The sequence below is a fragment of the Triturus cristatus genome, chromosome 10 (genome assembly GCF_964204655.1).
Source record: "Triturus cristatus chromosome 10, aTriCri1.1, whole genome shotgun sequence".
Lineage (NCBI taxonomy): Eukaryota > Metazoa > Chordata > Amphibia > Caudata > Salamandridae > Triturus > Triturus cristatus.
In genome coordinates this window covers 86,898,389-86,924,665 of record NC_140593.1, presented here as the reverse complement: position 1 = coordinate 86,924,665, position 26,277 = coordinate 86,898,389, and the positions used below count along the sequence as shown (strand labels likewise).

The window sequence follows — 26,277 nt, the reverse complement described above, 5'->3', positions numbered from 1 at the left end:
GTTCAGGATCCTGGGACAGTCAGGGGGTTCCTCCTTCCAACTGGCCAGAGCTTCTCTTCCTGTACAAGTTCTTTTAAGAAGTTGGGGAGGGGGCTGGCAGGAAGTCTCTGTTTGCCCTATCACACAGCAACACATCACTTCTCTGCCCCTGCTTCCCCCTTCCTGCCCAGGCCTCTGGGTTGGTTCAAGATGGCGGCGTCCAGGGTCTCCTGCCACATGGTCTCTGAAAAAGCCACTTCCCCCAGGGCTGCGTTCTCCCTGGTGCAACCTGGTACCTGGCACCCAGTGACATCTGCTGATGGATGAGCCTGTAGCTCCACCCATCTTCTCTTCCTTGGAGAGGAGGCCTTAGCTCGTGGAAGAAAGTTATTAATCCAGCCTGCTGAGGGCAGGCCCCAGCCAGGCCCTGGTTATGGCTGACTTAGCGATATATGACATTTTTTGATGACCCAAAAGCAGTACAAATATGACTTTGGACTCTGCAGAATACTTCTTCTCACACCCGTTACAGTGGACTTTAGTGCGTGCCTGGGATGTGTAGGCCTTAGGAAAGTAAAACTAGCCCATCTGCTCCCTATCCCCATAAGAGAATATTGGAATACACACTGTAAAGCACACTGACTTTCCCTGGCATGTGTCTTCCCACTGTATAAAGCCTATTCCATGTCACCACCCAATTCTGCATAAGTCCTACCACACCATTCACTTTGTATCTCTCTGAGGCTGCGCACGCCAGGAATCTCCCCTGCGCAGCCTGTACACGTGTGCACACGCATGTACACGTCTCTGCATGTAACTAGCCCTGTGCCCCTTACCCCTGCTGCTGCGCAGCGGTCTGGTCAAGCCAGGGGGACACCAGTAAAATCCCCATGCAGTCTCTTTCACTATGAGTTCAATGTGAGTGAATCCCAACTTATGAGGCTACACCACAGTAAAAGTTCAACAATTAGGTGCTCAAAAAGCGAAAAATCAGGGCGGCTCATAGTGTCAGAACCACCTTCTAACAGTGACCAAGTGCTGATTTGTGATCAGCATCCTGGCAGAAGGTTTTGGATTCTGTTTGAAGAATGTTCATGGACAATAGACAAAGTCAAACGAGCTATCGAGGGAATGAGAAGGTGACCTGAAATGTCTCGTGGTTAAGATGGTCATATCTTGGGGGGAACGGGAGGGTTTGGAGGATGTAGAGGAAGATCTGGAAAGCTCATTGGCAATAAAAGACGCTGCGAGTGGGTCATCTTCATGCATGGACCATTGTTAGAGACTGGTATCACACTCCACAGAGCGAAAAGACACTCCAGACCGAGAGCCAGGTGAGAACAGGGACGAACACACACCTATGCTCCCGAGTCAACGACACAATATGAGCCCCAACCTGACCCTCAACCAGAAACTGACAGACTACGGGGCAGATGTATCAAGCTTTCATGCAGCGCAATGCAGCAAGCCACCTTGCGGCGCTGCACTATGCTGCTCTATGTGAAAGGGAAAGGGCAGGAATACACCATATTAAACATTATACAGCACATTCCTGTCCTTTCTTAGCACTGGCACACTTTTGGCTGCCACGCACTAATGGAGGCGCTGTTGTGTCATGGATGGTGCAAGGGTGTCCGCGTTGTAGGCAGGATTGTTTTTGTGCGTGAAGGAAGACTTTGAGAGGCATTTTCCTCTTTCTATGGGTGCTGCCAAAGCACCGTCCACCAGACCAGGATTAAACTCTTAATCTGGCAGGAAGTGCATGGACAGCTATGGCTGTCTCGCATCGGGGTGCTGGCATTGCGGCCCGCTGCGAGACCACCAAAGTCGTAAAGAGGCCCTAAATCAGTCCCAGAATATCCATCATCTGATAGAGTATTCCATTCTCTGAACTCTAAATCAGGCCCTTAGTCTTTATTTTTTACGCTATTTGCCTCCTGTGTGATGGGAAGGGAGAAGACTCCCCGCAGTCACACATTCTTCAAGCCACAGTCACTAGTGAGCTTTCCAATTCCCTCTCCTGGGGGCAAGTAGCTTAAAACATTAGGGATTACAAGTACACTGTGGATACAAGCACGTACCATGGATGTTTGACTTGAGTGATTGAGATGAATGTGTGCATCTCCCCAAAAACTGTCATCCGTAGAAATATGAATATAAATAAATCCTTCAAATAGGCAGTGAGTCGTAGGGAACTAACATCCTGACAAAAGCCACTAACCTACTAAGGCATAAAAGGTTAGCTGAAACATGTCGATGACTAAAGGAGGTTAGCTGAAACATGTCGATGACTAAAGGATGCTGGAGAATTTGCAGCACGCTGCATCCACCACAAATTTGTATCCTTTCAGGAGATTAATCTCACAGACAATTGTACATTTCTATATTCCATTTCCCTAAGTAAAAAAACAAGAGAATTTTAGCCCACCCAGGATTACCATCACTGGGGTGAGCTAAGACCCAATGGTGAAGTATGCCACAAATTGTGTGTGAGGCACCTTTTATTTGAAGAGAGGGATTTCTCTACCCCTCTATTGCCTTCAGAATAATCCTCAAATTTGGGGTCTAAATCAGTCTGTTAGATTTGCTCTAGGAGAATATCTTTATGGACCTCCGTTCCCCTCTCATTCCATGTGCAGCACTTCGGATTTACACCATCCTTCTTGTCCCAATGCATGGAGCACTTTAAATTTACTCCATCTGTTTTTAACTGATGCCTGAAACATTTCAGATTCACACCATTCCTCTTCCAATGAAGCCTGGATCATCTCAGCTTCAGACTATATGTCTTGTACCATACTGACCAACTCTAGGACTAGAGATACATGGAGCATCTCAGCTTTACAACAACCTTCTTATCACAAAGACTTGTGCTCAAGATCCCTGGAGCATATTAGAGTCACACCATCTGCCCCATACTGGTACCTGGAGACTCTCACATCTACTCTATCCATCTTATAATGCAGACAGATAGACTTGAACAAATGTTTTCTGGATCCGCTGTCCATGTTTCTTGCATTCCAAAGTACATAAATTCAGAGATTTTATTTCGCAGACAAAGACCGGTGCGTTGCATAATCCATGAAATACTAAATGCCATACTGTATTTTTAAATATGTGTTTAGTCTGTGGAATTGTGAACTTTCTCTTGGTTGTGGGTGGGGGCTGCTTTTTTCTTTAATTTGATATATGTGGTGTTTGTGTATGGTTTTCGATCATTTCCCAATTAGTCTGCAGCAAAGTCTAGAAGTGTTATTTAATTATTCTACTAATCATGTCCTGAAAATAAATAGAACAAAGGCCAAGCTTATGGAGTTTTCGCTGCACCATAATAAGAAGAGATACAAACGATACCTACTAAGGGATGGTATTGGCAGAGAACCTCTCATGTGAGAAATGTGGGAGGTAAAGTTGTCTCCCATTCAGCTGGGTTGATGACTCTCTACCAAGGCACATGGAGATTTTTTTTTTCCAAGACTCTAAATGTTAACACCAATGAAATACCTTCTGTAGTCTTTCATAGAATAGAATGTTATCTTAGGATGTGTATCTGTCCCACAACTATCCTTTCTAAATAGGATTGAGAGAAAGATACAGAGATCCCTAATTTCTTTAAGAGGTAGACTTTCCATCCAAGCACTGAGATTTGAATTAGGATTTAGAAGTTCTTATGCGCAAACCCTTGGTGCTTTTTTTCCTCGGATCTATCACATAGAACAGGATACATCTCACACAATTTAAGAACTATTAAAACAGAATTGTGTATTATTAATCAGCCAAACGCAATCTTTGGCCAAAATCTTGAGGATCCACTGAAAATCTTAAATTTCGATATTGAGAATTTAAAATTCCTGGAATATTACTAATAAGTAAAAACTACCTTAAAATTGGGGGTGACACATAAGGTTGTCTCTCAAAATAAATGACTGTTCACCTATAAATAGCCTGCGTATAGTTGTTGTTTCCGCAGTGCCTAATCAAATGAAACACTACTTGGTAATGTTGAGAGATAACTCCATGGGGAAACTCTTCTGACATTTCTGCACTATCTTTCACTGCTTTGAGTTAATTTTAGCAAATGATATGGGTACCGTACACTATTGGTGACCATAATTGCCTGTACTGTAGAATAGATCTCATGTCCAGGAATTATCGCATGTAGTGTTGGTTTGCCCGCAGCTTCATCAGTTCCACCATCTGTTCTCAAAAAAGTATATTCCTGAGAAATGATGTTTGCAGCCCACAAAAAGCTCTGAAATTGTATCTAGGCCGCTCCCACAATGTATAAATATTTTAATAGTTTTAACACTATTTTTAAACAAATTCAAAGATGTCCTATAATAGATCATACCTTATACGATGGAATTTATTTTATCTAATTCATAGAATATTGTTCTCATCACAGTGTTATTGCGGTTTAATATAAGTGTTATATTAGAATGTGATTGTTTTGTTGACATCCTTGGGAGTTTTTGTAATCAAAACGAAATAAAATTTTATTTGATATTCTCTGTTTTTATGGTTTTAGTTTTCCTTTGATGCTTTAATGTTTTGTCCTTCTTCTTTCATGTTATGCGTGGCACTGAACCAGCACGGACTCGCTTTTCTAATAATCAATAATGCAATGCAGTATATGAATTAGCTTTACTAGTCAGATTCTCCTGATCTGACCCAGAACCTGTCTTGGAGACCGACATCAGGGCGGGACTATGGAATCAAGAGCAGCCCTGGTATAAAAGGCTCACACCAGACCCGCTCCCCTCCTAGCCTCGCTCTGTTTTCATCCATCCTTTCTCTCCTTCTCACCACCCTCTCTTCTCTCTCACTGATCTCTTGCCCCCTCTCCCGCCCTCTCTTGAAGCCCCCTTGTGCCTGCTGCAATTAAACTCGGGGACCTGGGGAAAGAGACAGTTTCATCAGCAGGGGCCCTGAACCTTCAGAGCAACTCCAGCCCTATTGAATAACAGGCCAGCCAGGCTCTTATTAGCATTAATGGCCCTTCAGGGCTTGCAATCTTTTGCTTATTCGGAAGGGATAAATGAACAGAAAAAGAAGGAAGGAATGGAGTGGATGGATGGCTGGAGGAAGTAAGATGGCAGGGAACTTGGAAAGGCAAGAAAGAGAGGACAAATTACATGTATTCAGTCAGTGAGTCAAAATATCTTTATTCAGCTAACTACAAGCCATAAAAGAATACATCAACAAAACATTTAAAACAAATTAAAAACATAAGTAATATGATGAATAACAATAGCAAATTCACTGTCAGAACATCAAGATTATAGTTGGTGGATTTACACAAGATAGCAGCATTTGAGGAACGGGTCATAAATAAATTCATAACAGCCCCCTGTCCCCTGTCCCAAAAGGCGGTAAGCCCAGGGGTAATTATTTTAAAAACAGATGAACGAAGTCAATTACCAACAATATCACATAATCGAACAGCCGAGGAAATATATCTGTAAATCATTAAACAGGTAAATTCTTCTTTTAAAAGCTGGAGATGGTATAGTGCTGCCCGACACTTCCTAATATTTAAAAACTTTAAAAGAGGTATGATCGAATCACGCCTTGGCTCAATGTAGAGTTGACAAAAAAACATAAAATGTAATGTGCACTGCCTAGACTCACAGTCACAAGGGCAAAGATCCCGTTTAGCACCGCAATAAACTTTACTGGGATAGGATACCAAAAAGTGCGAAATACCAAACCTAAATCCTATAAGGTAAAACAATTTGGGGTGACTAAAGTAAAAAGAGAAGTAGGGCTCAACGCCAAGCGAGCAGACTAAAAGCGAGTGTTCAACGACGCTCTTCTTTGCCCCCTCCAAGTTTCCTCTGGCTGTATATAGGCAGGTTAAAAACTCCCTTTTTAATTTAGCTGTTGAGATCCCTGCAATGCTAGCTGGACTATGAAAACAGTCTACCAGCCCCATTGTCGCCAACTGTTTTTTTATACAGCTGAAGCAAGGTATCTTCATCATGTGGTCCTATTTGAGACCGTCTAAAATGATGGCGCGATTTAGGGCTGGTTCTGCCTTTGCCCAGATAGAGTGCCACAATAAAATCGGTGCTAACTGTATACGAAAAGACAGGGGAATCAGTCCAAGTTCGCTATGGCAGACAGTAGCAGGGAGACTATTGGGTACTGTCAGCAAACGTCTCATGAAAGTATTCTCAGCTCTTTGCAACCCCCCTGTATTACAGGAGCCCCGTACTCCGGCCCCATACAAGATAACAGAACAGGACCGTGCCTTGTAGATAATAACAATTGCGTTTATCGCTCTAGAGACTAATTTTTCATGAATCTAAAAACTGCCTCTAGGTTTTGGTTAAAACGATCCTGGGTTAACTAGGTGGTGCAAAGTGCTTTCTTGGTCAAAAGGAAATCCCAGATAAGAAAAAGTAGGAACATAATACAATTTTCCATTGTTTATAAAACAAGATTTTAAAGTGATGGGGTATTTGCCTGCCACCAGAGTAAAGGATTTCCCTGTCTTTATTCCAAATTCATTCATAAAATCATTAAACCTGATTAAAAGCTTCTGCAACCCCACGCTGGTTCTGGACATTAAAAAACAATCTTGGGCGCATCCACATTCCCATAGTTGAGATTGCTCCATAGGTCATTAAAGGTGCAAGAACGCAACCTTGGCGATCCCCTCGATTCATTTGTATTGGGGTCGAGAGTTAGCCCCCAGCTCTGTATCAAACCCTCCCCATCGCATCTTGAAGCAGTGGCTAAAAAGTGGACAATAGATGGTTCAATGCCCATACTCAACATTTTTCCCCACAATCTCCCTCTGTGCACCCAGTCAAAAGCAGACGTGAGGTCCATAAACCCAAGATAAAGGGAGCTGGGCTTGGCTATTGTGTACTTACTCATGACCAGGTGCAGACTGAGACATTGTTCTACAGTTCCCAGGCCCCTCCTGAAACCGTATTGTATGTCTGAAAATTTCCCGCTGTCAGTTGCCCAAACGCTCTAATATGACCCTGCCCATCAGTTTGTAAGTACAATCAATCAGTGAGATGGGCCGGTAACATTTTGGGTCAGACCTGTCACCTTTTTTAAAAATGGGAACTATTATCACGGATCTCCAAGAATCAGGGGGACCCTGGGATGCTACACAGCTTAAAATATTAGTCAATAGTGGAAGCCATAATGCAGGGTTCGCTAAAAACAAATTAGCTGGGATGCCATCAGGGTCAGGAGCCTTGTTCTTCACTGTTTGATTTAGGGCCCTTTCGACTTCGTCAAACGTTGGATGGGCCAGTTCTGAGGCCCCGTAATTTAGATTGATATACTGCACCCCAATGAAACTATATAAGCAGGAGAAATGATCCAACCACGCTTCAGGCATGATTGTAGCATCAATGTTACCATTGTGGGAGCTTTTAAAGAAGTCTGCATTAACAGTTTTCCAAAAAAGTCTGGGATCTGTGTTTTGACTGGTTACCTGAAGTTGTTCCCAGGCTTCTCTTCTTATATCTAATTTATGTCTCCCTAATGCCTGTTTATATTCGAAACGCAGCTGTTTAACCACTGAATTATCTCGGGGTCTTTTTTTCAATGCCTTGACTAGTTTGTTGTGGGACTGTGAACAATCACTATCAAACCACTTACTTTGCTTCCGCGGTCTCATTGTGTAGTCACCAGATAAAGCAGCGTTAATTTATTGGTCTCAGTTATTGCCACAAAAGATGTTAACATGGATGATGGATTTATGTAGTCTTTTAGACAATCTAAAACTTGATTCATATTGGTTTTCATTATCTGGTGTAAGACGGTGTCTGGATTAATAGTAGACCCTTTCCGCATTAGCCCCTTGTTTTAGTGTGGATTATGGGTCATAATTTAGTTGTCCCTGAGGATTCACCAGTTTGAATCTCTAAACAAAGGGATAATGGATAGTGGTGACTAAAACAGACCTTAGGTATAGAAAAGTCACAGATTGGGTTTGAAATAATCAGAGAGGGCAATAAAATCAATTAGGGACCCTTGACCCCTGCCCACATATGAGACTAGTTCTGTGCCTTTCGGTTGAATAAGGTCAATTGTAAGAAAAAGGGAGAATTTTGAGAGTAATGTGTTAAAAATATTCCTGCAAGGGTTATGGTAAAAGTGACAACCACCATCCCTGGCTCTGTTTATTAAACAACATACAGACTGCTGAGATAAGGGCTTACTTTACAGTTAAAATCACCCCCCCAAATAACAATAAAATCCCTGTTTATCTCCTGTATATGTCCACACAGTGTATTCTCTAATTCTTCTGCAATGGCGGTGTTCGTAGTATTGAAATTGTTGTGATAAAAATTAACAAGGATCAATGTCACAGTTTTTCTAAAAAGAATATTAATAATTTGGAAGTGAGCTGAATGAAGCTGGGTCTTTCCAACTTTGCCTGATAGTGTTGTCGCTACCAGAGTTAGTAGACCACCCTTAGAGTGACCGCCCAAAGCTACACTAGCTGGAGTATATATAGAAGCGTAGCCATTGATGGGAACAGGTTCTCTCGAGCAGGTTTCTTGTAAACATACAATACTATAGTCTTTTATAAAATCAAGCCATTGGTCGGATTTCAGCTTATTAGACAGGCCAGCAACATTCTAGAAAAGGCTACCACTGAAAAGGCTACCACTGCTGTGCTATTATTATTCCGAGACAGTTTCCTAAAACTTGAATGAGTTGCTATCTAACAGGCATTCTGGGAATTCGTGGCCATATTGACTAGTGCCAGTGGTTGAGTCTGATCGCCCACTGTGATATTATTATGCGCAATCCAGGCTGTCTTTAGTGAGTCAAAGAGTAGGACTGCCTACACATGGGACAGCATGTTTTATAAGTGTCCATGGGCAGAGGACACAAGTTACATAGAGGCTAGTGAGTAGTTTTATTGGTTGCGGTGGTAGAGAGGATACAGTACCTCAAAGTTGTTTTAATTATAACAAGCATTGGCCATGCCAGTAGGTTTGGCTCGCGAATGCAATGTCAAGTGTACCCTAATGACGACACTCCTCCCATCTGTGCTGCTGCTAGAGAAGAACACCATAAATTATCTAGTTATCTGAGACAGTTTTATAGCATTACAACTGTGTGTGCCCCTGAAAGTTGAAGCTCAGGCAGCTATATAAATAAATCACAGCTGTGTGGAAGGCAAGTACTTTTTTGTGGAAGCACACAACTTCTGCCCATTCAAAACATGTACTCCTGGCTCCCAACATGTGGGCGGAGCCAAAGCCCCTCTCCTGGTGGCTCTCACATACTTGTCTGGCGGCAGCTGCGCTGCTAAACCAGACTGCGCTGCCAAGTCACACCACAATAACAAGATAGAAACACATGCTTATGAGTATAATTTAAATAAAGTAATTTTATTCAGTATAAAAATACATCAGTACGGGATTCAGCAGTGCCTTGGACTACACCCCTGGAATTAGTGCGCTATAGTAGTAGTGTGTACTGGGTGTGGCCCGAGAGGGAACTCTGTCCTCCATATTATGTGCTGTTGTGGAGGCGGCCCTGGTCTAAGTAGTGTATGTGGTGGTGTAAGGACCTCCCCGGTCTTCACAGTGGGTGTGGTGGTAGAGTGCACTCTGGCCTCCATATTGGACGTGGCCCTGAAATCCAAGTCTCTGTTTTAGTGTTTGACAGTTCACGATTCATTGGGACTTGAGAGACGCCATGTTGGGTGTGGTAGCAGAGCTGACGGGGTTCCGCTGTTAGTCTATTGGTTTGGTGGCAGATGAGACTTTCTCCTGCATTGAATTTGGGAGCAGAGGTAACTCTGGTTTCTGCGGAAGGTCTGGTGGTACCGCAGAGTTGAGGGGTCTCTCCATTGGATGTGGCCGAAGTACAAATGTTGCAAGTCATCCTCACGCTGCTCACGCGAGCTTCAGCACTTCCTTCACCATCGCACCAACGCCGTCGAAGACCTTATGGATGGGGGCCTTACACATGAAGGCGCTGGTCGTCACCAGCTTGTTCTTGGCGTCCACGTGCACCTCGTGCACGTCTTTGTTCACGTGCTTGCAGCCCATGCTCTCGATGCCTTGCGCGGTCTGGGCAAAGGGCCACCTGAGGATGAGAAGAGACGTCAGTCACTGAATACTGCCTGGGGAGGTACAGGCTGTGCGAACACATCACTGATTACAATCGGAGCTTATGGTAGCAGTTAGGCACACCCAGAAATAAAGGTTACAACACAGGAGGAGGCGGGAAATGTGTCATGTCTGTGTCCTATGCAGGCAGGTACCAATGAGGCCGTATCATGGATGCGTGCGCGTGCAAAGGTCCCAGCTGTGTGTCTGGTATATGCGATTCCACCGTGTAAAGCGCATTCATTTAACTTCCAATTTTCCAGAATTACTGCATGAACTGCAGGCACCAGAGCCTGGAAACAGAGAGAGGCAGCCACTGCTTACTGTTTCCAAGCCGGGCTGGCTGCAGCTCGCGCACTAACTCGGAGAAACTCCGAGTAAATGTATGCGATATAGGGTGTGCAGGTGCAGAAAAGCAGAGGCTCAACTCTGCCCCGGGCCAGACATTAGGAGGCGGCTGGTCCTCACTGGAGGAAGCTGCCTGCACAACTGTGTGCACCAGGAGCAGTAACAAGCCCAACATCAGTGGCAGAACTATAATATGCAGATTATTCCCCATTTATCCAAAGTTATAATCAGGTGGAAAGCCCAGCCAGCAACGGGAAAAACTACATGTGTACGCCAGTTGCACCTGTTATCAATTCAAAGTGATGTGTTAGTATATAAAAGACGGGAGGGAAGGGTGGTTATATGACCATGTATTTTAAGAAATAACACCGTACATCATAAGGATATTGGAATTAGCTCTGTGACTTCATGAAGGAACTGGGTTCTCCCCATGGAATTCTTCTATGACTGCCAATAGCCATATAATGTATAGATTGCTGAATATAGGGCCTGTACAACATCCAACACGACGATGGCCATCAAATTCTATAAAATGACCCAGTCCGACCAATTTCAGGGTGAGTGAAATGTACAAGTTTCTGACTTACAGGCCCAAAAATAGTATTCTTGCCCCATTGTCTGGTTGTTTGATACAGTCACTAACATCAGCTAGACATGTGGACCACCCCAGACCCCTTGACCCCTGATCCATCACATGATTGACACTTTGGCCAACTTTCCGCCCCTCAACACCTCTTAATTGCCCCAGAGGGCCTTGAGATTAGTTAAAGGTTGTAACCTATAAAGAGGTTATTCTGGTGGTTAGAGCCCTGGTTACCTTCTTTCCTGCCGCAACCTTCACGGGCCCTGACAAATTAGGCAGCCATGGCAGTGCCCGGGACACCAAAGGGCAAGCAAGGTATGGACTCTGCCACCCCTGGATACCCCTAATGGACACCCATGGGATGAGCTGGGAAGCACTGAGCCCTTGTCATGGACCTCCAGACTTCACTCTGGGACCCTCACACCCCCCGATGTCAGTCTAGGCTCATGACTATCACTCACTCGTCACACTCTGCGTCCTGGCCCACGGTGACCTCACAGCCGGGCAGGATCTTGGCTGCCAGCACCGGAGAGATGCAGCAGAGGCCGATGGGTTTCTTGGCCGCGTGGAAGGCCCTGATGGTGTCCTCCACCGCTTGGTTGACGGTGCAGTCCTTCCCGTTCACGGCCCAGGAGCACAGGTTCTTCGCCACCCCGAAGCCACCTGCAAACACAAGCCCTGTTAGAGTGATCTGAGGGTTGGGCAGATGGAGGGAGGAAACAGGAAGTACGTCAGCACTTATCAACATCAGAGAGTGAGAGCTCCAGGGTGAGTAGGAGACTGACTGTGAGATGAAAAGACCCTCAGTCCTCTGCATGGATCCCCCCTTGCAGAATCTAATTCAATCCTCATACGTTTGCATCACAGATGGCCTTCAAAAATGCTCCCACAATCAAAGGTGACCTTTCACCTGGGCTTTCACACAGACTGCTACAATCGCAGATGACACACACCAGACAGCTTCTCCACTGACCATTTGCCCTTCACTTTATGCATACATACCACCATTCCCTGGGAGCCCCCTCACCTATCAGGTTCAAGAGATCACTTTACACATACCACCATCTCCTGGGTACAGTCTCGCCTCTCAGGATGAAGGCATCACCTTACACATACTGCTATCTCCTGGGTAACCCCTCGCCTATCAGGATCAAGAGAGCACTTTACACATACCACCATCCCCTGGGAGCCCCCTCACCTATCAGGATCACAAGATCACTTTACACATACCAAACTTCCCTGGGACCCCCCACACCTATCAGGTTCAAGAGCTCACTTTACACATACCACCATTCCCCGGGTGACTCCTCACCTGGCAGATTCAAGAGATTACTTTACACATGCAACCATCCCCTGGGCGCCCCCATGCCTATCAGGATAAAGGCATCGCTTTACACATGCAAGATGCAACCATCCCCTGGGTGCTTCCTCACCTGGCACAATCAGTGCATCCAGATCGCTGACCCTCAGCAAGGAGAGGTCTTTGACGTTGCCCCTGGCGATGCGCCCACTCTCCACCAGCACGTTACGTTTCTCTGCCGTGGGCTGCCCTGTCACGTGGTCCACCACGTGCATCTGTTCAATGTTGGGGGCGTAGAGTCCTTCCTAAGGAACAGGGGTCACAGTGAAGCAGGAAGATTAGCAGCCATACACTCTTTTGTATATATGAATTAATTGCATGTATGTATGTATTTATATTTTCTATATCCATTACAAAGTGCTTTACACTGCATGTTTACAGATTTACACTGGCCCAGAAAAGGTGACAAGTGTATGCGTATGACATTTCGATAAATGCAAGACTCAGCAATGGCGCAGACGGCGCAGTGCTCAAAAGTAGAAGTGCACAACAGTGTACAATATGATACACATATACAGTCATCGACACCAACAGTGCATCAAGCCCAATATAGTTCTTGGTTATTCCATTAATTTTAGTAGGACAGCCCTTTGATACTGTGGACGTTTCGACCCGAACATTGAATCACCAGGGTCTTCTCCAGGACACGTACCATCTGTCACATAACCCTTTCATGTATTTAATTCTGATCAGTTCAGGGAGGCGGACCTGTGATTCTAGGTTGTGCGGCTCGTCCCACCTAGTGAATAATCACTAAATATCCTGATCTGACAGTAGCGTAGCAAGGCTGCCCTGGTACAAACAGGATAATGGCCCCAAGACTGATGATGGTGTAGGAAAATACAGCAATTAACAGGGTTCATTGGGACCCTCGGGGCCCTGCGCCCTGGTGCACTGCACCTGGTGCACCGGTAGTAGCTATGCCCCTGGATCTGAAACAAAATGGACGGATTCAGCGACAATCTCGCCGAGGGTACACCGTCATCCCTGGCGGACCTCAAGACGTTCGTCCTAACACATTAAGGGACCTGTTTTAAATGAGGCCTCGGGGAACCGGGGGTCAGTTTTTTTATTTCTGTAAATAGAGGCACATAAAAGGCTCAGGACAACAGCTTTACATCAGCCGCTACCCGCGGACGGGTTTCCGAGGAGTCGGAGAGCCGTGTCCTCGCGGGGTGAAGGGTATATTCCTGCAGAGATGGGAATAAACACGCTGTGCGTGTATGCGGCATGGCAGTGACCTCACCTCGACGGAGCCGTCTCTGTCCCTGGCAGCGACGGCACTCTCGAGTCTGTGATGTCAGTGCCACACACAGCAATGCCACAATATGTCGCCTGAGCATATCAGTTCCCAGCGCCAAGCCTTGGCGGTGACGTCACCGTCGCTGTTAGTGATGAAACACTTCTCGATGACTGTGTTACATCCCCTGACAGTGATGTTTGAGTCTCTGTCACCGATGCTACACTGTCGACCTTGCAGTGCCTGCCACTAATATCACGGCCCCTGGTATTTACTGATCTAATCCTCTGGAGTGACCTTGGAGAACTTGGCCATGACGTCACAGTCCGTTACAGGTCCATAACAGTATTAGGCGTGATGTCACTGGCTCTGGTACTCATACTAGTATCTGCGCGTAATGCGACGGTACCTGGTGCTGACATCCTAGTCCGAAGCGGTGATGGCACTCCTCCTGGAGGTGACGTCACAGTCTCACGCAATGACAACACAGTTACTGGTTGTGATTGCAAAGCCCCGGGAAGCTGTCAGCATCCGTCGCAGTGACGTGAACGTGTCTGGCTTCCACATCACGGAGTCCAACAGCAGACTAAGAAACCCCATCAGTGATGTCACAGCTCGCGGAAGTGACGCACTATCCTATGGCACCCTGTAGTGATGTCAATGCCCAGACGGTTTTGTCTGCACTCTCGCAGTGACGTGCCAGTAACGCTCTGACACCACTAAGTCTTAGAGAACCATAGAGGACCCTCCAGCCCCGTGGCAGCCGGGCTCCGAGATGTTATAGCCGCGGCCGCAGTAAATATAAGTTATCCGATTTCATTTTTACAATGTCCCAGGGCAGGTGGAGGCAGTGGAAGAGCCAGGAAGGATGGACGGTAGATTTCAGCTGCCTCGGAGGACAAGCCCAGCGAGCGGCACAGAGCGCACACCCCCATATACATGTATGTCAAGAGTGCAGGCCTTACCTGAGCCCCGGCTCTGCTGAGATGGACCAGAACCGCCGAAGCCTCGTGGACTTCGCTGCCGTCGTACACGCCGCAGCCGGCCAGGATGACAGCCACCTTCTTCCCCATCGTGTGAAGCGAGCACTGAGACAGACAGACAGACGGACGCAGGGTCAGAGACAGCGAGGGCTCCGGAGGCGGCTGTGGTGAGGGGAGCTCAGACTCGTGTCTGCTGCAGGTGCCTCCGCGTCTCTTATAGTCACAGAGTCAGACAGACAGACGGACGCAGGGTCAGAGGCAGCGAGGGCTCCGGAGGCAGGACAGGCTGTGGTGAGGGGAGCTCAGTCTCGTGTCTGCTGCAGGCGCCTCCGCGTCTCTTATAGGCACAGGAGTGATGGGGAGGGTGGAGGAGGAAGTGATGGGCGGCGCAGACTGGAGGTGCCCATAAACCGCTCCGCGTGTGCAATCAGCATGCACTTATGCCACCTGGGGATTCCCCTGCATACGCCTCACCCAAACTGCTGAGTCACCCACGCTTTGCGGAAATGCAAGAAGCAGGTATCACTATCTGCCTGTAACAGGAGCAGGGGATGAAACACAGCAACAGACTCCCGCCTGCACACACAGCCCAGCCCAAGGAAGCCCCATGTGTGCACAACACACCCCCCTGCCCCCCGTGTCCAGCACCCTGTGTGCACACCCCTCCCTGTCCAAGGCAGACCCCTATCTGTACACCAACTGTCCTGTCCAAGGCAGCCCCCGGTGTGCAAAACCCTATCTGTCCAAGGCAACCTTGTGTGTGCACACCCCTCCCTGTCCAAGGCAGCCATCTGTGTGCATACACCTCCCTGCCCAAGGCAGTCCCATGTCTGTACACCAATCGTCCTGCCCAAGGCAGCCCACTGTGGGCACACCCGCCCTTTCCAGCCCCTTGTGTGCACACCCTTCTGTGTCCAAGGCAGACTCCTCACTGTACACCAACCAGCCTATCTAAGACAGCCCCCCCCTCGGGCTATCTGGGCGCACGTAATGCTTTCCAATGGGGCAACAAGGTGAGCGGGCTGCCCTGGAAGTCCCGATGAGGGCTTGTTTGCCTCTGAGATCCCAGCCAGGGCTCCAGGAGGTTGGACGTGTCCACCCCTTGGGTCCCCTCAGTCTTGCCGTGCGCACGGGTTACCAGAAAGGGGGGTATCCTTCCTCCGGAATACTAGGGACAGGGTATTCCTGAACCCCTCTCGGCCTAGCGGTCCTCAGCCGGCAGCTGGACGGGCCAGGACGCCCCCTCCAGCCCAGGGCTCTGTCCCCCAGCCCAATGTGTGGCGTGGTGCCCGGGACGGGGGCCCACATGCCTGGGGAGGCATCACCTGTGCGCGGGAGTCCCGACAGGGTCCAGGGGCCCCAGGTTCAGTCTCCTGGCCTGCCGCTCTGCCAGGGGTCCTAGACGGTGATCCACCGGGCCCGGGGAGCGTGGCCCCTACTTGGCTGGGTACAAAAGCTCTGAAAGGACTGGTTCCTGGAGGCCCGGGGAGGCCCCACCCAGCACCTCTGGGCACAGGAGCCCTGACAGGGTCCAGGGGCCCACCGGGCCCCGGGGAGGGCGCTTCCATCCTGTGCTCCGTCTCCTGGTCTGCCGCTCCGCCAGGGGCCAGGGACTGGGTTTCATAGAGCCCAGGGAGCCACCCCCTGCTTGGTTGAGTTTAAGAGCTCCGGCCGGGGCCCTGCGGACCCTGGTGAAGTAGGGTCCACAAAATGTAGAATTTAACTTATAGCTTTATTAGGAACATCCAAAACGTAAGGCAGGCAACTCCAACTGAATGGAACATCAGACAGAAAATAGAATACACAGCCATGAACCAATAGAAGCAAAGATACACAAGAATAAAGGGTAAAGGAATATATCTAACCAAGCTTGGTTGAGAAATAAAGAATTAAGAGAACTGAACACTCTGAGGAATGAAAGTGCTCATTACCACATACCTGTCTCCCTTTAAACAAAAAAAGAAATAAAAAAACCGGTTAATACATATCAAAATCATTGTACTTTGAAGGCAACATAATATTTCTCTGACTTCTCTCAATAGATTCAGGTAAAGTATCACAAAATGTTTCCTTGCTTGAAACATTTTTAAAACAGTATTCATTTCCAAAATCAGGAACATTAGTAACATTGTTTGGAGAAATCACAGGGAAGAAAATTCCGGCAGGAGAGCAAGTTTTAGCTAATCTGGACAAACTCCACCAAGATCCATTGTCCAGTAAAGCTGACGTTTTTCCTAGTTTGACAACTCTTCTGACCTCAAAAAACTTTGAACAACCTTTATGTACATGAACAGGAAGTTTGATCTTAACAGCATCACCGATAGATAACTTATTATTAGTATCTACGAACTCTTGAAAACATTTTTAGATTCTTTGGATTCCACTTTATGTTTGACAACATCATACATATGTTCAAGATTATGAGTAGTGATTTTGGGAAATAACCACCCATGGGTAAGTTTTTGCCTAGGAGCCCTCCCTTTGAGCAACAAAAAAAGGAGAACATTTGGTGGTACAGTGAGGAGTACAGTGGTAAGACCACAACAAATCAGCAATATGTTGTTTCACATCAATTCTGGACTTGCGAGCCAACTGAACCCCTTCCACTGAAGTTCTGTTAAACCTTTCCACCAAACCGATCGTGTTTTGTGAATAAAGTGCCGTGGTAAAGTGACGACTACCAACTTGTTTAAAAAAATCTTCCATAGTAAACGAGGTAAACTGGGAACCATTGTCAGTTACAATACCGTCAGGAAAACCTTCCTTCTTAAACACTTCTTGCAAAAACTCAATAACGGTGAAGGTATCAGGATGAAAAAACAATTTTAACTCATTCCATTTGGAAAAATTATCAATGAGAACTAAGATATAAATCTTCCCAGAATGAATATGGTCCTAACAAATCCATGGCCAATTTGGCCCAAGGTTTGTCTGGAAAGTTAGTTTGAATATGATGAACGTGTTGGGTCTTCAAAATCTTGTCAGATTTGATGCACAATAGACAATTTTCAACACATTTGACAATATCATTGTCCATATAAGGCTATCCCAAAAAATTCCTGACTTTTTTAATAATGCTGGATTGACCCAATGACCTAGATGGGCAATGGAAATCAATTTGTTTCTGATACAAGAAGGTGGAACAAAACAACATCCTTTGATAATAAGATCAGTTTCGAAAAAGAAGTAATCTCTGACCTTCCAGAAAACCTGCAACTCTTTAGATAAATGTTTCTCTAAAGGCCAACCATCCAACATGTAACTTTTGAGGGAAACCAAAACATCATCTTGCGACATTGCTGCAAACCCTTCTTCCTTAGAAATAACCTCACTCACCGAGAGTACAACATCATCAATGGAAGCAGCAACACATTCTTCAAGAGATGAACAATTTGGACCTGTAATAACATCCCCTGTCAAACGAGAAAAACAATCAGCCCAAACATTTTGTGACCCAGGAACGTAACTCACATTGAAATTGTACTCATAAAGTTTTGATAAAATTCTAACCAACTTAGAAGAAGCCTTTCCCATGCCATGTTTGAAGAGTAAGTAAATCAAAGGCTTATGATCAGTTTTGAGTTGAAAATGTTTTCCCCACAAATACATTTTAAAATGTTCAACAGACCATTTACACCCCAAAGCTTCGCGTTCAATGGTGGAGTATCGCGATTCATCACTAAATAAAGGTCGAGATGCGAAAGCATTGGTGCATCCAACCCCATCTTTGATTTGACTAAACACTGCAGCAAGTCCAGTTGAACTGGCATCAAAAGTGACCACATTGGTTGCCTCTTATGAAAAGGCAAACAGGGGTTTGGACTCAATGATAGCCTTTTTTAAAGAACTGAACGCAGCAACATGAACTTCCAGCCACTCAAATTTGACACCTTTTTTTTAACAATAACCTTAAAGGTAAAACAATGTCAGCAAAATTTTGCACAAATCTTGCATAATACATAAACCTAAAAAGGATTTGAGTTGGTCTTTACATTTAGGAACTTGCATATCTCGGATAGATTTAAGCAAGTCTTCTTTTGGAGCAATACCAGTGCTGGAAATTGTGTGTCCTAAGAACTCTACTTCATTTGTGAAAAACTTTCACGTATCTAGACGCACAGTCATCCCTTTGTCCTCTAAAATGGTCAACACTCTACTCAGTAAAGAAGCATGCTGATCATTGGTTTTGGAGAAAACGAGAATGTTGTCTTGGAACATGACAACCCCATCGATACTTCCAAAAAGACAGAACATAAATTTTTGAAATACCGAAGAGGCAGAAAGTAATCCAAACGGCATCCTGACATATCTAAATGCTCCATCAGGTGTGATAAATGTGACTAAATGTCTTGACTGGGGAGATAATGTGACCTGAAGATAAGCTGATTTAAGGTCTGTGGTGGAAAAAACATTCACCCCGTCTAATCTGGATAACAAATCTTGAATTCTAGGCAAGGGATGACAATCAACGAGAATGTGTTTGTTAACAGACCTCAAATCGGAACTGAGACGAAGTTCCCTATTTTTGTTTAACTTAAACAATGAGAGAAACCCACTCTAATGAGTCCACCGGTTCGATCATTCCTTCAGCACACATGCTTTTGAGCATTTGAGATAACTCCACATGAACAGACAGAGGAACATGGCTCAATTTATGTTTCTCGGGAACACCATTTCTTTAAAGTTGAATGTGGTATGAAAAACCTTTAACCTGACCTAGTTTCTTACGAAACAGATTTTTATGTTTATCTAGGATACACTCTAATCTGTTATCTTTTTCAATGAAACTTTGGACAAATTCAGGATCCTCAGCGAAACAAACTTGTACTTTAGAATTAGGGCAAAGAGTAATGTTGAACTTTTCTTGATGTCTCCAACCTAAGACTTGGAAACTATCAATAGCAACATATACTTTCCAAAAATAACTTTATGTCTGAATTTAATCTCAGGCACGAAATAAGCGCTTATGGCGATTTCTTTTCCACCAAACCCATAAACTTTAATATCAGAGGGTTCCAAAACTTTGTCATGCAAATTTTCCTTGAAAAATAAATCAGAAATGATGGTGTGTGGAGAACCAGAGTCTGCCATGACTTGTAATGTTCTACCATCGATAGTAACTTCACACATAGGTGGAACATATAGCTCTCCATCAACACCACTCAAGGAAACACCAAAAAGCAAATGACATTCTTTAGATTGATTCAAGGGAGATGTTGCCACATTCAATTTAGAAGTGGTTGCACCCGAATCAGAAGATAGACCATATTCTGTAACTTCAGCATGTTCAATTGAAACTACATCTTGAGAACTAATCATGCAAACATCCCTCTTTTCAGTGGAAATTGGACAAACTCTAATGCACAACATAACATCTTGCACGCACTGTTCTTCATTGTCATTTTCTTGGTTCATAGAAACTCCTTTACTTTTGCTTAAGCACACATTACCGAAATGACCCATTTCCCATATGAATAACATTCCCTATTTTTGGCTGGACAATACTTGTATTGAGCTGAATAAGTTTTAGACCCACAACGATTGCACACTACTTTGGGTATAGAATTATTGTAAGAAGTGATGGGTTTAGAGAATCTTGTTTTAGGAAAACCAACGTTGCTAGTATCTTTGACAGATAATGCTGCTACTCCCACAACAGTGGTGTCTACATTAATCGTTTAAAAAAAACTAATAGAATGTTCTAAACTCTTAGCAATGTCAATAGTCTCTTGAAGTGAAGGGTTGCGTTGATGAAGGAGCTGTTCTTGTATTTTCCTGTTGGAACAATGAATAATCAGTTGATCTCTGATATAGGTATCAACCTCAACACCAAACACACAGTCAGCAGCTAGAATTCTTAACAAAGAAACATATGCAGCAACAGATTCATCAATCAACTGGTGACAGGTGTAGAAATGAAATCTTTCTAAAACTATGTGTAGCTCTTCCTTAAATCTTTTCTTTATTCTAGCAAGAGCTGCTGAAAAACAATCATAGTCACCAGCATCCACTCCATGTGGAGGTGCTGCAGCAGGTAAGTGTTCAAAAATATCCTTTGCATTGTTACCCATAAGATTTAGAAGTAAAGCTGTTTTCCTTTGTGGAGGAAAAATTGCACCATTGATGGCCAATAAGTAGTTGTTAAAATGACAAAGCCACTTGTCCCACTTCATGCTGCGTTGGATGGGACCTTTTAAAAATGCCGGTGGTGGATAACCACAATTGGTACTTGCCATGGTAATAAATGCAAGCACAAAAGTGAAAAGAAAAAAGAAAAAAAGGAAATAATAATAATAATCCAACCTGTAAATTATTACTCCGTGAGACACAGGAAATTAGCCAAGCTTAGAAGAAAAGCCTCTCACAGAAACACTTAAAGTAAGAGACTGGCTATGAATCTTCTCGATTTGTTTTCATGCACAGACAGCGTAAAACACAAAGCGTGCCGTTTCTATGACGACGGTCGGAAGAATGAGCGTGTATCCAGGAAATGCTAATGCGTCAACAAGAAGACTTCCGTATCTAGGAGACACCATGCTGTGACGAAAGAACACAGTCGTGAATGGCACACTCGCACGTAAACACGTGGCTTGCCGTAAGTAGGCAACACTCGGTCTCGTGAACTCAGTCTCGAAGGCAATGGCATGAGTGCAACGGCGGGGTGCCCAAATATTGGAAAAGCGAAGAACAGCCCTACTTCAACACCAGCAATCAACAGGGTGAAAGCGGCAGCTCGAGGAGTAGAGTCTCGTTGAAGGAAATCCAGACAAATTTAAGAAGTGCAGAAAATCCAAATCCAAATACACAAACTGTTGCTCCAGCGATGTGGAAAAAGGTGGATGCTCCTGCCAGGCAAGGACTTCACCACTCGTCGCCAGAATGAAGTAGGGTTCGCAAAATGTAAAATTTAGCTTAGAGCTTTATTAGGAGCATCCACAACGTAAGCCAGGCAACTCCAACTGAATGGAACATCATACAGAGGGGCATACTATCAAGAACGGCGTTAAAATTATCGCCGCTTTAGCGGAAGGAAACTGACGCTAAAGTGGCGATAATGAGCTTGATAATATGCCCGTGTGAATTCCAATAGAAGCCCATGTTCTGGTGTGAACATGGGCTTCTATTGAAATTCTCAAGGGCATATTATCAAGCCCATTATCGCCGCTTTAGCGGCGATAATTTTAACGCCGTTCTTGATAATATGCCCAAAAGAATAGAATACACAGCTATGAACCAAAAGAAGCAAAGATACACAAGAATAAGGGGTAAAGGAATATGGCTAACCAAGCTTGGTTAAGAAATAAAGAATTAAGAGAACTGAACATTCTGAGGAATGAAAGTGCTCATTACCACACCTGGGGAGGGTTGCCTCTCCACTCCGGGCTCCGACCTTGGGCCTGCCGCATGGCAGGGCACCCCGGAAAGGGTCCTGCGGGCCTGGGGAGGCCCCATCCTGTGCCTTTGGGCATGCGAGCCCTAATGGGATCCAGGGGCCCGCCTGGTCCCGGGGAAGGCGCACCTGCCCGGGGCTCAGTCTCCCGGTCTGCCGCTCCACCAGGGTCCCGGGACAGGTTTGCATAGTGCCTGGGGAGCCTCCCATTGCTTGGCTGAGTTCAGGAGCTCCAGCGGGGGCCTCTGAAGGCTCTGGGGAGGGTGGCCTCCCCACCCCGGGCACTGTCCTTGGGCCTGCAGCATGGCAGGGTGCCCGGGATGGGGTCCCGGGGAGGCTTACCCTGCACCTCTGGGCCTGGGTGCCCAGGATGGGGTCCCACGGGCCTGGGGTGGCTTCCCCTGTGCCTCTGGGACCAAGAGCCCGGCTGGGTCCAAGGGCCCCGCCGGGTCCATGGGCCCCACCGGGCCCAGGGTCGGGTGCTCCAGCCCTGGGCCCCGTCCCCTAGCCTGCCCCTCTGCCAAAGGCCCGAGACGGGGTTGCATCGTGCCCGGGACCCTTCCCCTGTTTGGCTGGGTTCAGTAGCTCTAGCCAGGATCTCTGAGGGTCCTGAGGAGGGCAGCCTCCCCACCCCAGGCTCCATCCTCAGGCCTGCCATGTGGCAGGGTGCCTAGGACGGGGTCCTGTGGGTCAAGGGAGGCTTCCCCTGCACCTCTGAGTCCGGGAGCCCCGATGGGGTCGAGTGACCCCACCAGGCCCCAGGTTGGGTGCTCCTTCCCTGGTCCCATCCTCTGGCCTGCCACTCCAACAAGGGCCCGGGACGCGGTTCCCTGAAAACCTCCCATGCTTTGGCTGCTTGTCAAGGGGTTCGTGGGCCCCGGGTCAGACTGCCCGTCAGCTACCTCTTGCAGCCCCATGGCTGAGGCCCAGCTAGGGTCCCGGGCTTCCAGCCCCCCATGCACCGGCACCCGCTCGCCCTTTCGTTAGGGCACAGTGCGACTAGATGACCCCCCTTCAAGCCCATCCATCTGGTTGTGCCTTTCCCCTCTGCCATCTGGTCACACCTATCGCCTTGGCCATCTGCTCGCATGCAATGCTTTCCAATGGGGCAACCAGATGGCCAGGCTTCCCTGGAAGTCTCGATGAGGGCCCGTTTGCCTACCTGATCCCAGCGAGAGCTCCAGGAGGTCACGCACATTTGTGCCTTGGGTCCCCTCCGTCACCTGGTGTGCACGGATTACAAGGGGGGTATTTTTCCACTAGATTACTAGGGAGAGGGTCAGCCAAAACTCCATGAAGTCCGGCGATTCCGAGACAGGGGAAGTCAGGACACGGGCCGTCTGCTGGGGCCCCCAGGGGCCCTGTTGTATGCCTGCCTCCCAACCCTTCCCGATGGGCCTTTCATCCGAGCCTGCTCGCCCCGGGAACAGGCAGGGATGTGAAGCTGGCATTCCCCACACAGTGCGGCCTGCTGGGGGAGGCCCCGGCCAGTGCCGCGCACTCCGATCGATTGGTCATGCTTGGTCTGTTTAGGGATGGACTGCTTGGCCAGCTTCAGCTGTTGTTTCAAGGAAAGAGCTTCCACCCCGCATGGACCGTCCGGCTCGAGGGACCTGGTGCTTGTCGGAGGCCCTCCCCCAAACCCAGCAGAGCAAAGCTTGCGACCCTCAGTGGTCCGACCCAAATGGAAGGGGTCGGGTTGCGTATGTCCTGGATGCTGCTGCCTGGCAGGTATATTACCCCTTGCGCGCCACGCTGTCTCTCTGCCCAGCGCATTTCCGCAGCAGCTGTGTTCTGCGGACTCCGCCACCGCCTGGTGCCGGCACCCCTGCGTCTCACTCAGGCTGCGTTTCGGCCCGCCTCTCCCTTCCAGGAAGATGGCTGGGCCCACCGGTGCCCGTGTGTCCACACCTGCCCACCCTCTCTCAGCGAGCGCTCCCGCACAGGCAGGTGGGCTCTCTCCCCAGCAGGCTCCCAAGAGGGGATGTGCGAAGGTGTCAGTCGCATGACGGTGCACACGGCTCCCGAACCCACCTCGTCAGCAGGTGCGGTACCTGGGTGATCCTGCCAGTAGCATATGCTTGTCTCAAAGATTAAGCCATGCACATATAAGTACAGTGAAACTACGAATGGCTCATTAAATCAGTTCTGGTTCCTTTGATCGCTCCATCTGTTACTTGGATAACTGTGGTAAGTAATTCTAGAGCTAATACATGGCGACGAGCGCTGACCTCCCGTGAAGCGTGATTTATGAGACCATGACCAATCCGTGCTTTGGTGACTCTAGATAACCTCGAGCCGATCGCACGTCCCCGTGATGGCAACTATACATTCGGATGTCTGCCCTTTCGATTATACTTTCTGTGCCTACCATGGTGACCACAGGTAATGAGGAATCAGGGTCCGATTCCAGAGAGGGAGCCTGAGAAATGGCTACCACATCCAAGGAAGGCAGCAGGCGCGCAAATTACCCACTCCCAACTCGGGGAGGTAGTGACGAAAAATAACAATACAGGACTCTTTCGAGGCCCTGTAATGGGAATGAGTACACTTTAAATCCTTTAACGAGGATCCATTGGAGGGCAAGTCTGGTGCCAGCAGCTGCGGTAATTCCAGCTCCAATAGCGTATATTAAAGTTGCTGCAGTTAAGAAGCCCGTAGTTGGATCTTTGGATCGAGTTGGCGGTCCTCCTCATGGCGAGCTACCGCCTGCCCCAGCGCCTTTCTCTCGGCACTGCCTTGATGCTATTGAATGAGTGTCCCAGAGGTCTGAAGCGTTTCCTTTGAAAAAATTAGAGTGTTCAAAGCAGGCCGGTTGCCTGAATACTTCAGCTAGGAATAATGGAATTGGACTCCGGTTCTATTTTGTTGGTTTTCGGAACTGGGGCCATGATTAAGAGGGACAGCCCGTGGCATTTGTATTGTGCCGCTAGAGGTGAAATTCTTGGACCGGAACAAGACGAACCAAAGAGAAAGCATTTGTCAAGAATGTTTTCATCAATCAAGAAGGAAAGTCGGAGGTTCGAAGACGATCAGATACCGTCGTAGTTCCGACCATAAACCATGCCAACTAGCAATCCGGTTGCGTTGTTCTCATGACCCGCCGAGCAGCTTCTGGGAAACCAAAGTCTTTGGGTTCCGGGAGGAGTATGGTTGCAAAGCTGGAACATAAAGGAATTGATGGAAGGGCACCACCAGGAGTGGAGCCTGCGGCTTAATTTGACTCAACAAGGGAAACCTCACCCGGCGCAGACACGGAAAAGATTGATAGCTCTTTCTCGATTCTGTGGGTGTTGGTGCATGGCCGTTCTTAGTTGATGGAGCAATTTGTCTAGTTAATTCTGATAGCGAATGAGACCCTTCCATGCTAACTAGTTACGTGACCCCCTGCGGTCGGCATCCAACTTCTTAGAAGGACAAGGGGTGTTCAGCCACACAAGTTCGATCAATGACAGGTCTGTGATGCCCTTAGATGTTCGGGGATGCATGCGCGCTACACCAAACGGATCAGCGTGTGCCTACCCTTCGCCAACAGGTGCGGGTAACCCGCTGAACCCTGTTCGTGTTAGGGATTGGGGATTGCAGTTATTTCCCATGAACGAGGAATTCCCAGTAAGTGCAGGTCATAAGGTCGCGTTGATGAAGTCCCTGCCCTTTGTACACAACGCCCGTCGCTATTGCTGATTGGATGGTTTAGTGAGGTCCTCGGATCGGCCCCGCCGGAGTCGGCAACGGCCCTGGCAGAGCACCAAGAAGATGACCAAACTTGACTAGAGGAAGTAACAGTCATAACAAGGTTTTAGGTGAACCTGCAGAAGGATTATTAATGGCAGAGCAGCCCGAGCAACGGATGGTGCCAGCTCGAAACCTTCGGCCGCCTCCTGCGAGCACACCCTAGGCACAGGGCCCGGCCCTGCCCTCGCACGACCCGGCCGGCAGAGCGGTCCGTGGCCACATTGGGTGCTTGGGTAAGGACTGCGCCTTGGCGGGTCTTCCTCCGCTGGGGGAGGACCCGACCGCCTGAGGGACAGGGGACGGGGATGGTGCTCGGCCCCTGTCCCTCTCTCTGGGAGGGGCACAGCAGTGAGCCCTCCCGAGACAGAACCCATGTTCACTCTGCACGACCCCCGCGGTGGGAGGGAAACTAAATGGCAGTGCCTCCCCGGGCTGGGACCACCCCTCCCTGAAAAGCCATGCCTCCCCTGGCCCTCCCAAAGCCGAGTCTTGGCCCAACGGGGCTTCGGGCGACATCTGAGCAGCCCGTCTTGCACAGCAGGGCGTCCTGGAAGAGAAG

The 26,277-nt window shown here is 47.5% G+C and overlaps 1 protein-coding gene and 1 pseudogene across 1 annotated transcript; one reads left to right on the top strand and one right to left on the bottom strand.

Moving 5' to 3' along the window:
- Positions 1-9,332: 9,332 nt before the first annotated feature.
- Positions 9,333-14,941, bottom strand: LOC146788880 (glutamine amidotransferase-like class 1 domain-containing protein 3, mitochondrial). The gene is made up of 4 exons (XM_085630474.1): positions 14,576-14,941; positions 12,444-12,615; positions 11,472-11,673; positions 9,333-10,056 (listed from the first exon to the last, which is right to left on the bottom strand). The coding sequence occupies exons 1-4, from the start codon at positions 14,681-14,683 to the stop codon at positions 9,864-9,866; spliced, it is 675 nt and encodes a 224-aa protein (XP_085486600.1). The 5' UTR covers positions 14,684-14,941; the 3' UTR covers positions 9,333-9,863.
- Positions 14,942-24,034: 9,093 nt separating this feature from the next.
- On the top strand, positions 24,035-25,809 carry LOC146788879 (18S ribosomal RNA; annotated as a pseudogene).
- Positions 25,810-26,277: the final 468 nt, after the last annotated feature.